This window comes from Artemia franciscana, chromosome 17, assembly GCF_032884065.1.
Source record: "Artemia franciscana chromosome 17, ASM3288406v1, whole genome shotgun sequence".
In the NCBI taxonomy this organism is placed as follows: domain Eukaryota; kingdom Metazoa; phylum Arthropoda; class Branchiopoda; order Anostraca; family Artemiidae; genus Artemia; species Artemia franciscana.
In genome coordinates, this window is record NC_088879.1 from 44527668 (window position 1) to 44539953 (window position 12286).

Consider the following 12286-nt stretch of genomic DNA (forward strand, 5'->3'; position numbering starts at 1 on the left):
ACACACAATGCCTATACATCTGCCAAGTAGAAATATTTTTTGTTCCAAACGTTGCATCTACAGACAGTGCAGCTGAAAGTTTTCTTTAAAAAGATAACAAACCCGAACAATTAAAACGTCTTCATGCTATATACTACGAATCATAGGCTTGAAACTCGCAACATCACGACGACAATTAAAATTGGGTTTTGGGAAATGAAAAAGAGTTGCATTTGATAAAACTGAAAATCTTACCAGGAGGTTTTCCTATAAATGGCGTTATTTTGAGTGACCCCATCATTGAACTTAAACATCGATGACACGTAATCAACGAATCACCTTGTATGGTAATTCTAAATATGTACATTGTAAATTTGGAGATGAAAATCCTAAGTTGTTACTAGATAAGAAAGTTTGCATCATAATTTTAGTTAAATTTATAGCCATAGGTAATAAATTTTCTGTTTATAAATATGTCATTTATAAATAACTGCTTGGTTTATATATAGCTATTTTTCACTATCTTGAAAAATGGTTAGGAAAATGAACTTTTAGAAATGGATTACAGACTTAAGAATGTTTGGTGAGAGTCCCTAACCCCTTCTATATAATGTAAATTATTCTATATTACTGCTTGTGACGAGGCCTGAAGAGCCAAGAGCTCATTTGGTATGAACTCTAACAAAATTCTAAGAATCAGTAGATTGATTTAAAAGAAAAATCAGAGGCTTAATGCCGGTCGGGATTTAAAATAAGAGCTCTGGGTCACGAGGTTCTTCTAAATATCAAATTTCATTTAGATCCAATCACCCACTCGTAAGTTAAAAATACCTAATTGTTTCAAATTTTCCCTCTCCCTTTAGCCTCCTAGATGATCGAATCGGGGAAAACGACTTTGTCAAGTCAATTAGTGCAGCTCCCTGAGACGCTTACCAATTTTTATCGTCCTAGCACGTCCAGAAGCACCAAAGTCGCAAAAGCACTGAACCCCACCCCAAACTCCTCCAAAGAGAGCGGATCCAGTAGAGTTACGTCTATCACGTATCTACGACATTTGCTTATTCTACCCATCAAGTTTCATCCCGATCTCTCCACTCTAGGAGTTTTCCAAGATTTTCGGTTTCCAACTCCCCGAATGTCAACAGATCTGGCCGGAATTTGAAATAAGAGCTCTGAGACATGAGTTTCTAAATATCAAATTTCATTAAGATCCGGTCATTCGTTCTTAAGTTACAAATACCTTAATTTTTCTAATTTTTCCAAAATAACAACCCCCAGCTCCCCCAAAGAGAACGCATCAGCTCCACTTGTGTCAATCACCTATCTATAGCTTGTGCTTATTTTTTCCATCACGTTTCATCCCAATCTTTCCACTCTAAGGGTTTTCCAAGATTTTTGGTTCCTCCCTCCAGCCCTCTATGTCCTCGGATCCGATTTGAATTGAAAATGGAGTATCTGAGATTTAGGATTCTTCCATATATCAGGTTTCATTAAGATCTGATCACCCATTTGTGAAATACTCCGATTTTTACGATTTACAAGAATTCCGGTTTCCCCCTCCAACTCCCCCAATGTCTCTGGATCTGGTAGGGATTTAAAATAATAGTCCTAAAACACAAGATCCTTCTAAATATCAAATTTCATTGAGATCTCATCACCCGTTCGTAAGTTACAACTACCTCATTTTTTATTTTTCCGAATTACCCCCCCCCCCTGCTCCACGAAAGAGAACGGATTCAGTCTGGTTATGTCAGTCACGTATCTTGGTTTTATGCTTATTCTTCCCACCAAGTTCCATCCTGACCTCTCCGCGTTAAGCGTTTTCCAAGATTTCCGGTCCTTCCCCAACTCCCCCCCCCCAACGACAATGAATCCAATCAGGATTGAAAATGAGAGATCTGATTTAAGAGGTTCTTCTAAATAATGAAATTACATTAAGATCCGATCACTCCTTCGTAAGATAAAAATACGTCATTTTTTCTAATTTTTCAGAATTAGCCCTCCCCCCCCCCGACTCCACAAAACAGAGCAGATTCGTTTCAGTTATGTCAAACACGCATATAAAACTTCTTTTTATTTTTCCCACCAAGTTTCATCCCGATCCCTCCACTCTAAGCGTTTTCCAAGATTTTAGGTTCCCCCCAACTCTCCCCCAATGTCACCGGATCCGATCGGGATTAGAAATTTGAGCTTTGAGACACAATATCCTTCTAAATATCCAATTTCATCAAGATCTGATCACCCTTTCGTAAGTCAAAAATATCTCATTTTTTTTAGTTTTTCCCATTTAAGTGCCTAAACTAGCAAAACCGGGACAGACAGACCGAACAACAAAATTTGCGATCGCTGCACATCACTTGGAAGATATCAAGTGACATAAAAACCGGTCCGTCTAGTGTACCGTAAATCTAACACATTTTGGGACCTTAAGAGCTGCGTCACAAAATGCATAAAACTTTAACAGATGGTGGTAATTTTAAGATGAAACTGAGTCTGGAATACTGATTTAAAATCTAAAAAGATTAATAACCAAACAAACATCGAGGAACCAACACTCAGAATACCTAGATCTGAAAAAAATTAATTTGATTTAATTCTTTTAAATTCTTTTTAATAAAAATTTCTTTAACTATTTTTTGAAAGAGCCTAAGGTACAGGACCGTCAAATCCCAACGGGAATGGAGTTCCAGGCACGCCCGATAGCAACTCTCAGACTCAAATATGAGTGCACTGCAGGGGTGGATGGCACCAGCATGTCATCTTGGTTCCTAATAAGATAAATTATTAAATTAATAGATAGATAAATAGATAAACTAATAGATAAATTAAGATAATTATAAATATTGATTAATATTTTGGACTTGCCCCAATCTGTTTACACAGTCACATTCGTCTAATTTAGTACAAGTGGCTCCGATCCCCCTCCAGGTTTTTATTTGAAAAGTTCATCCCCCCCCCTCATACAAAATTGTCTCCAAGAAAAAAAAAACAGCCAAAAAATGTAAGCATACTGCCCAATATCAAAAATTATATGTAAACAACGGGTATGTTTCATGACTTAAAAACAACTATTCCCGGCAATAACTATTCAGAAGGCACTTTGCATTCTAAAATTTTTTAAAAAGATTATTATCAGGAAACAACGAACAAACTTCTAGCTTCGCTCTCTTCGAGCTCAGTTTAACCTGTAGTAGAGATATCTAATTTACAATTGTCGATAAAATTGACAGTATTCGACCTGTTTCTTTCTTCCGTCGCCATATATTCGACTATGCTAAATACGGGCTCGACCATCAAATTCGAAAATTAAAATTAAATTAAAAAGTAAAACACAGCACACAATACAAAGTAAAGGCTAAAAGAAATAGTTGCGATTTCTGTATGAAAATTAATCCTCACTCTCTCTTCCTTACGGTCTCACATATTTACGGTTCTTTCATTTTGTCATGATTAGCTAGTGTAGTCTCAGAAACGATTTTTGTCTGCTATCAAACAATCAATAAACAAAAAAGCAATCAGAAATCAAAATTAATTGTCCTGTCAAAGATACACAACAGGTAAATAGATGAAACAAAAATCATTATGCGACTGGAAAGTAAAATGTAACCCCCTCCTTCTCGACTGAAAAATAAGAAAAGAAAGGCAAACCAAAGTAAAAACTTAATCAAAGTTGGCAGCCCCCCCCCTCCCCCCCTCAGGTGCATGCTTCCTCCACCCACTTCAGTCATGATAATTACGTCAGCTTTCTCAGTTGACCCTGCCCCCTCCAAATGGCTCTGTATGACATTTTAAGGCCTATTTTGTCATTTTTGGATATCAAGAAATGTGTGGATGCTGGACAATGTGCTTAGGTCTTCAAGTTTTGACATAAACTATAACTAAAATTTGTAGTTATCGATTATATAATAAACACTATAAAATTTCGACACAAGAAACTAGTCAAGTAACTTCTTTATACTGTAGATCATTTGAATGGCGAAGAAAAGATGAGATAATAACCGGTTAGTTTTATTTCATTAGGTTTATCAAAAGTTTGGGCCATATATTTGCAAATTAGGGGGGTGGGGGTAAAGCATACCATATATTAAATACAGCAATGGTTAGTTTACGCGTTTAATATTTGCTATACTTTACCCTCTCCCCTTTAATTTGCAACTATATAGCCCAACTTTGTTTCTAAACTATTTATATATTCATCATATTTTGTTTGATTTCATTAGCATTAATCGAAGTTCACTTCCCGGGTGTCTATTATATAACCAATAAGTACGCTAAAATTACTCTAATCGTTAAAATGACTTGAAAGAAGTAATGAAAAAGAACTAATGTTTAATATAAAATAATTTTACTTGGTTTGATATTTGCACTCTTTGCAATAAAACCCTTGATTGACTGAATGCATTACAATTGCCAATTTTGTATTTATTTTCTCAATATTCGCCATTGTGTAAACCGAAAACAAACAGGTAAATTCCAATTCTTCAAATACTAAGAAACAATCTTCTTAATTGCATCCTTAAGTACATGCATACCGCGCTTTGTTCTAATTTGCAAACAACAAAACCAGTTATCCATTATGATATTCAGACTTGATTAGATGCTGACAGACGGCATTCATCGAGAATTCATCTGAGAAATTGGCTGACAGTTGGGGAGGGGCAAAATATTTTTTTCAAAATCTAGGGACGGGGACAAATATAGGGACAAAAAAAAATATTTTTTTTTAGGATTCAAGGTTTTTAACATAAACACCGAAAAGGGCATTTGTCAACTAAACCACCAAAGAAAAAAATTTCAGAATTGAGGGGGGAGTGTAAAAAATATAAGACGGATGATATACACACTGTCCCCTTCTTAACAGGTTTCACTAAACGAGGAGCTTCATGGAGTAAGGTGATTCAAGCAACAAAATATGACCTTTTTGTTCTCATATCCCATTTTTATCCTCCCCGTGTGATTTTGGAAAACTATCAAAATTTACCCAACATGTAAAAGAACCTAGACAATACAGCTACCCCTTTTTCATCTTTTTAATCTATTTTTTTGTTATTTATTTACTGTATAAGATTAAAGTCGGTTTTTAAATGGCTTACCCAAATCCAAGTTGCGGTACATTGCTAGGTAAATTAGGGGGGATTACAAAATATTAATGTAGTATTTATCTTAGTCTTAACCCCCAGCAATGACTACCCTTTCCAGATATTAAGATAGCTGAAATTTCAGCTCGAATGGATGACGTTAGCCCGCCCCCCTCGTCACTCAAAGTTTGAAAATATCAAAATTTTTGGCCAATGACCTATCGGCCCATAGCTCCAGAACGGTATAGAATAAAAACCAGCTTAATGTCTCAAAAGAAAGCTAATATTGTTCTTGAAAATTAATATTCTTTACATAATTATTGTTATTATTCTAAGTCAAACAGAGCCGCAGCAGCCTTTTGCCCCAAGAACGTGAACTGGCACCATTAGGAGCCAGTTAGGGAGTAAACTAAGTATTTTACGGGTTCCTACACACTCCGTCTTGGAATTAACATTTTTTAATCCAAACGTGTTTTAGAACCCAATTTTCAAACAAAATGAGCCTTTTGTCCAACACCGGCATTATTTTTTGTTATTTTGTGTTGAGATCCCCTTTCGAGAAAGACTTAATATTTTGGCAATGAAAATCAGAATGCTGGGTGGTATGAAGCGACGATACAACAAGTCATAAGGAAAAAATACACGTTGCTGATAACACTGCACAGTGTCTATTATTGCTTGAAGTGCTCCTTGAAGCTAATAAAATTTTTAAAAGCTCATTTTCTACTTGATTAAAAAACGATTTATTTTGATACTTTTCTAATTGTCTGTTTTTATTTCAATCCTACCATAATTGTATGCTACGCGTTCCTGACATAAGATCCTCAATGCGATCCTCTTTATGCTAGTGAAGACTATTGTTTTCACACTAGAAAATGAAATATCTGTTTTGTTCAGTAAAAAATCGTGAAAAATCTCTTTGTAACAGTAAAAAATCCAAAATTTTTCCTGGCAAGCACAGGCGTCTTAGATTTGAATTTTTTGCTAACATATACTCGTTTTCAGTATTGCAATATGACGTCTTAAATCAAACCTGGCAATAAGACAGTTTGAAGATTCTAGCTGACTGAAATTTTTGAATTTCAACGCCAGGAAGAGCAGAGCCTCATTTATTCTTTTTGGCACAAAAAAGGACAAATACAGTGGGAGCTCATAAGAAATGAGTACAGAAAATCACAGAAAAAATTAATCCTCGCAATCATCAGCTGTAGCTGATGCTTTGGCTTCTTAATAAGTAAAGTTTAAAAACTAAAGCACAACACGCGAAAAAAAAGAAGAACAAATAGCACTAGTTATTGTTTTTTTTTACCAATTTATTCTTGAAGCTTATTCCGACGTTTTGGGTAAATATTTTTGACAGGAAAATCACTTTTATCAATGAGTAGTAATTCTCTCTCCTGTTTTTATTTTATTTTAATGTTTTCTGACATTTGGTAGGTAGCGAGGATGCGACACAAGAAATCCCATGAGCAAAATATCTCACAAGTTCAATATAAAGCTTTATTTTGTTTCCAAAACACATCTTTTGATCTTGCCTTTTTGTTTGATTTTCTAGCTTCCATTGAAGCAACGTTTTCAAATTTCGTAATATTCACTACTTTCTCATACCAAAAGTTGCACTATAAAGCAAAACTTAAAGAACTTGAAAAAAATATTCAGGAAGCAAAAAATTATTAATCATCAGTAGATTTACAACCTGGGAGTTGGACTTTTTTCTATTTTTCCAGATCTACTTTAATAATAACTTGATTTTGGTGAAAATTTTAGGTATGCATGTGGGGAATTTGGAATATAGCGAAAAAGTTAAACAATTTGACATGGTCTATGTTTTGGATAAAAGTCTTTAAAATTTTTATTATATTACGATGGGGAGCTTGTCTAAATAAGGTTTGGTGCTTAAAAGAGAAAAAAGTTATAAGTAAATGATAAATATTTTGTAAGAATGTCGAAAATGAACTGGATTTAATAGAAACCCAGAGGATTTAGGCATTTGAGGCCAACACAGCTCTACATGTCAAATTTTTCCTAAGGACATTATCCAGTCCCATTCATGGACGACCTGCTTTTCCTTTGCTCTTAAACGGTAGGCCAACAAGAATCCTCTTTGGCCGGGATAAAATCTTATCAATATCGTAATTTTTCCATTACAAATGAATAAAACCTTTTTTTATTTATACAAAACGATGCAAAATTTTAACTTATATTTGTTTTTACATTGTTTGAAATTTTTTATTTTATTCTTAATTGCTTGAGTATTCACTAGCTAGATAGATAAAATTAAAATAGAAAAGGAGTCAAAGTAAAGAGAATCAAGTCATTGAACCCTGTGTAAGAAATTAAAAAAAAATGATTTTTTTTTGCAGTAAGAAGGATAGTCAGTTGACACATAGCTGTTTCATGGACGTTATAATTTTTTCAAAAGTCCTCCAGTTGCTTTGGTAGCTATTTACAGGAGTACAATGCAACAAAATTAATGACAAATGGTACTACAATTATATCAAGCAGCGGGATACTCAGTTCTAATTTTGCTTGGTACTGAGTTGTCTGATCACAACTTGGCCATGCAAGTGCCCGCACAAAAATCAATGCAATTTTTTAAAGGAGTGATACTTTTTTTTCAGATTACTTTCCGTGAGACTGAAGAGTGTTTTGGCTCTGCCGTCAGGACTTTCAATAACGTCTAAAATATCAACCTGAATGGCGAGAATTTTACTACACCAAAGCACTGCTATAAAAAGCTGTTTTTTCACGCCCGAGTTAGTGGTAACGTTCATCATAAAGGAAAGTGGAATACTTTTCAGAGTCTCAACAAGTGAGGACCAAGCCCCATGCGAATTTTCATTCGTTGCCCTTTGCTTCCCCAAAGCTATTGTCTCAAGAACTTGATTCAGAATAAGCCTTTTCAACAAAGGTAGCAGATTATCACTTACACTTAGCAGGGAATCATTTTCTACTTAGAAAGGAGTAATACTGGTTTCCGCGATTTTAGCTTCATTGCTATTGATTCCATGTGTCGTTCTAGCCTATTGCCTGGTGCACTGGATTTGGAATTCTATATCCGAAGAGTGGGGTTTGATTCCTGGCGTGGCTGATTATTCGGTTTGAAACAGGGGTCAGTGGTATGACTATAAGCCCAGCCAGAGTCGACCCAGCCTTAGCTCGGAACCTGGAGAAGTCTGGGGAAGTTAAGCAGGACGGGTGAACTAAAGCAGAGGATTTCTGGCCTCCAGCCCTCATTGTACTTCCTGGCTGAATGACCTTGAAATAGAAAAAAGCTCTACCGGTGTTGAAATCCGTTTCCTATCTTGACCTATTGATACCCTAGACTTGATACAGAGGAACAATGATTCGCTTTGCCGTGTCTTGGCTTCTGAACTCAGTTTGGTTATAGCTAGAACCCATATGCCTTCTCAACTCCAATCTTCCACAGACTAGAGATGTTTTGTAGTAGTCTAGAAATAGAATAGACAACTAAAGCAGTGTAGCCTTATAACTTTATAACATGGAGCAGATTTCTTATTAAACATATTATCATGTTTCCTTCCATTCTCATCACTATTTAAAAATCATTCTTAAATATTTTAAATTACTTTGTATTCAGATAGAACGAACACTTTCGACAAATCAAGGATGTGGGGCTCATTGTCAGAGTAACAAACATTATATTAGGAAAAAAAAATTATTGGGAAACAATTCTCAATTCCAATTTATTAAAGTGTTCCCATCAGACGAGCCACTCTCCTAATTTTTTTTCCAATATCTTTGTCCTTCTTGGAAAAATTTAATTTTGCCTTTGGTTTTACCAAGCCGTCACTATATTCAAGCCGTTAAATTTGGTTCATATTGAGCAAAAAGCCAGGCAAATAAACCAGAATAGGGGTATGGATTGGGGGGGGGAGAGGTATATACCCCTAATACTTTGAAAAGCAATTTTTTTCGCATCATCATTTAAAAAATCTAAAATAATTCTTACCCTCCCTCCTTCAGTTAGTACCCCTGTCCTGGAAGGGGCTTCAAATCCAACCCTCTCTGAAAATTTAAACATGTTTACAATTATCATAACAAATTGGTGATTTTATGGTTTTTGCGATATTTTGCTAGGTAAAGACACAACTTTATGCGGGTTTCTGTTTTCTTTTAAAATATATCCAACAAGTCGCTTCCTTTGTAAATATCATTTGAATTTCTTAGATGGCGTTTAAATGAAACATCCTATTCCTTGTTATCAAACGGTTCGTGGTAGCGAACTGTAGTAAGGAGCGACTCTGCTCAATAGTAACCAAAACTCTAAAAAACGGAATTTTGATACCAATTTTCGATCTTTCCATAGAGAAATTTTTTATGAGGGAAGAGAGTTTACATGAGGGGGGCGCAGGATTTTCTAGCATTATTTAAAAAAAACAAAGAGAAAATAAATAAAAAATTTTTTCAACTGGAAGTAATGTGTAGCATTAAAACTTAAAATGAACATAAAATATTACGCATATAATGGGGTTCGTCTCCTCCACAATACCTTGCTCTTTACGCTAAAGTATTTTATAGCAATTTTAACTATTTATTCTACGGCCTTTGTGATTCAGGGGTCATTCTTAAAGATTTGGGACAAAATTCAAGCTATAGTGTAAAGACGAAAGTATTGACGAGGACGTGAACCCCCTCATATACGCAATAAAAATACACACATATAGAAGTTTGTTACGTAAGTATATTAGTTAGGTATGTATGTTTATTACTAACAAAAATGTTCGTTAAAAAAAAATCTGATTGCATTTTATACGGGATAATTTGTGTTCGTTTTAAGCTTTAATGTCGCTCCTTGCTTGTACTTAAAAAAAACTTGTTTTTTAAATTTAATTTGCTTTAAGAAATTGGTATCCAAAATAGTAAAAAACTAAATTTAAAAGTGTAAAAAAGAGTTGAATTTACCCAAGCTGCTACGTTCTGGTCTAACCCGTGGCCCGGTGGTGCCAAAGAGGCAATGGCATTTATTCCTTCTAAATTTCAAAAAAATTTCGTTTTTGTACTTTTACTGAAAAATCTCTTTTTTGATATTTTCGTTGAAAACATCCAAAAAATGCCTGGTAAATTTGCAGTGGTTAATCCCACCTAAAGGGAACTTGGTAATATAAACATTACTATTATACTCCTTACTGCATAAAAATATCCTGATACATTACCTTACAATGCAATCTCTCCCCCCTTAAGATCCAGATATAGCCCTAGGACATATGTCTGGGAAAAATGTTTTATTCGGAAAGAACATACTATAGGGAATATAACTATACTATTTGCATCATATTAGTATGCTCCCTTTTTATTTTGTCAATCATTATACTTTTATCGTTTCCACTCTCCCCCCTCCCCCCAAAAAATCAACAACAAATACATCAGTCTCCCCATATTTTCATGAATCGATGTAACTGTTTAACCCATTTTCGTTCCTAAATATCAAAACGTTCTTATAATGAGATATTCTCATATTGTAAATTTATACTTTACAGGCCTATAGAAGGTTTTCTTGAATTCTCATGGGAACTTAGCTACAGACGAATTTTTTTTCCACTCTTCGATTTCTCATGTTCCATTGCTCGACTCACTACTAGTATGGTCAGGTGCCTGATATGAGACACCGCTACAAGGGAAGCGAAATTACATAATTGATGTATTTTTACTTTTTCTTTTTCGAGAGTTCTGGCTTAGACATTCTGGCAATATTAGATAGTGGAGTCATGAGTGGGAAAAACAATGGAAAAAAAAACAAGGAAGTCAGAGACACTGTTACCATATGGGGCAATATGCAAATAAAGCAATATGCAATTTACCTTTCCTAAGGCTTGAAATCAAAGCAAAAAATAGAACTCAAGTAGAATTCAGTCTTCGTTGAAAGATTTGGCACCAGATTTTGAAGTCTGAAAAGTGAAGCATTTTCGACTGAAATTGATTGGAGACCAACGAGCAACGACAAGTTGTTTACACGACGGGTATTTTCAGGGGGAAAGGGAGTAAGTGCCTATCCCTGTTTTAGCTGAACTTCTATTCTATTTTGTGTTTTTGTTTCCTTTTGAAACTCCGTGAAAAAATCTATTGACGCTGTTGGAGCATTTTTATTTTATCTTTTCTTATTATTCATAAGGTTTAATCAGTTGTAATGAATTATTGCAATAGGCAATGGCGTTTACCCCTACCCTTTAAAATACTCCTTGGAAATACGCTCTGGAAATACGCCCCCAAAAATAAACATAAAAAATACACCTCTTTATATTACCTGTTGTTATAACCCATTAGGTGTAATCAGTTGTAATAAATTATTGCGGTGGGAGCTGGCGTTTACCCCTCCCCCGTAAAATTATCTTAGATATTACCCTAATTCCTCCAGTGGCTCCTCAGGAGCACAGGGTACCGTGAATAGCCTCGAATCTTCCCTCATGTGAGCCACTGTGTACATGTCGTCCCCCTCTGTAATGAGACTCGTCTAGAGGGCTCTTCTGTCATGTTCCTACATCCTACAGAAAGTGTTCTTTGGTCTTCCTTGGTAACAGGTGCTTTCCAGTTGCCAGTGGAGAAGCATTTTTAGAGGCCTGTAATCTGGCATGTAGAGGATGTATCCAATGTATCACCATCTACGTTATCGTACAATGGTTGCGATATATGGCTGGCCTGTGGGGGTACGGATCTCGTCGTTGCTGACACGGTCTCTCCATCTGATCCTAAGGATTCGGTGAAGACAGTTATTCTCGAAGGTAGTAAGGCGTTTCTCTTGTTCCGCAGTTAGCTTAAGGCATTCCATGGCGTAACTTGGGGCAGACAGTATATTGCTCAGGACGAACATTAGTTTCAACTTAAGCAAATATACGATTGATATCCAGACCCGTAGAAGTCTCTGAAATGATGCGTTGGCTGGAAGCGACTGAAGTCCCTAAGTACTTGAAGTCAGGCACCTTTTCGATGTCCTCTCCTCCTAGTTCGATTCCCATGGGTGAACTACTGATTGACTTAGCTTTTGTCTTTGGGGCTTTGATGTGTAGTCCGTATTGTTCAGCCTTCTTCAGAAATCCCCAAAGCTTCTGCTTATCGGCTTTTATGAACCCAACATCGTCAGCGAAGTCGACATCCTGAAGAAGTTTTCCCACAATCCAGATTCCATACCCATATATCTGTCGATAGATGTAATCTACAACTAGGATGAAGATGAAAGGTGACAGTAAGCAGCCTCGCGTGACGCCAAACAT

At 35.7% G+C, this 12286-nt stretch overlaps 1 protein-coding gene across 1 annotated transcript; it reads right to left on the bottom strand.

The window, feature by feature from the left end:
- Positions 1-11896: 11896 nt before the first annotated feature.
- On the bottom strand, positions 11897-12286 carry LOC136037593 (uncharacterized). Its single transcript, XM_065720315.1, has one exon. The coding sequence runs from the start codon at positions 12284-12286 to the stop codon at positions 11897-11899; it is 390 nt and encodes a 129-aa protein (XP_065576387.1).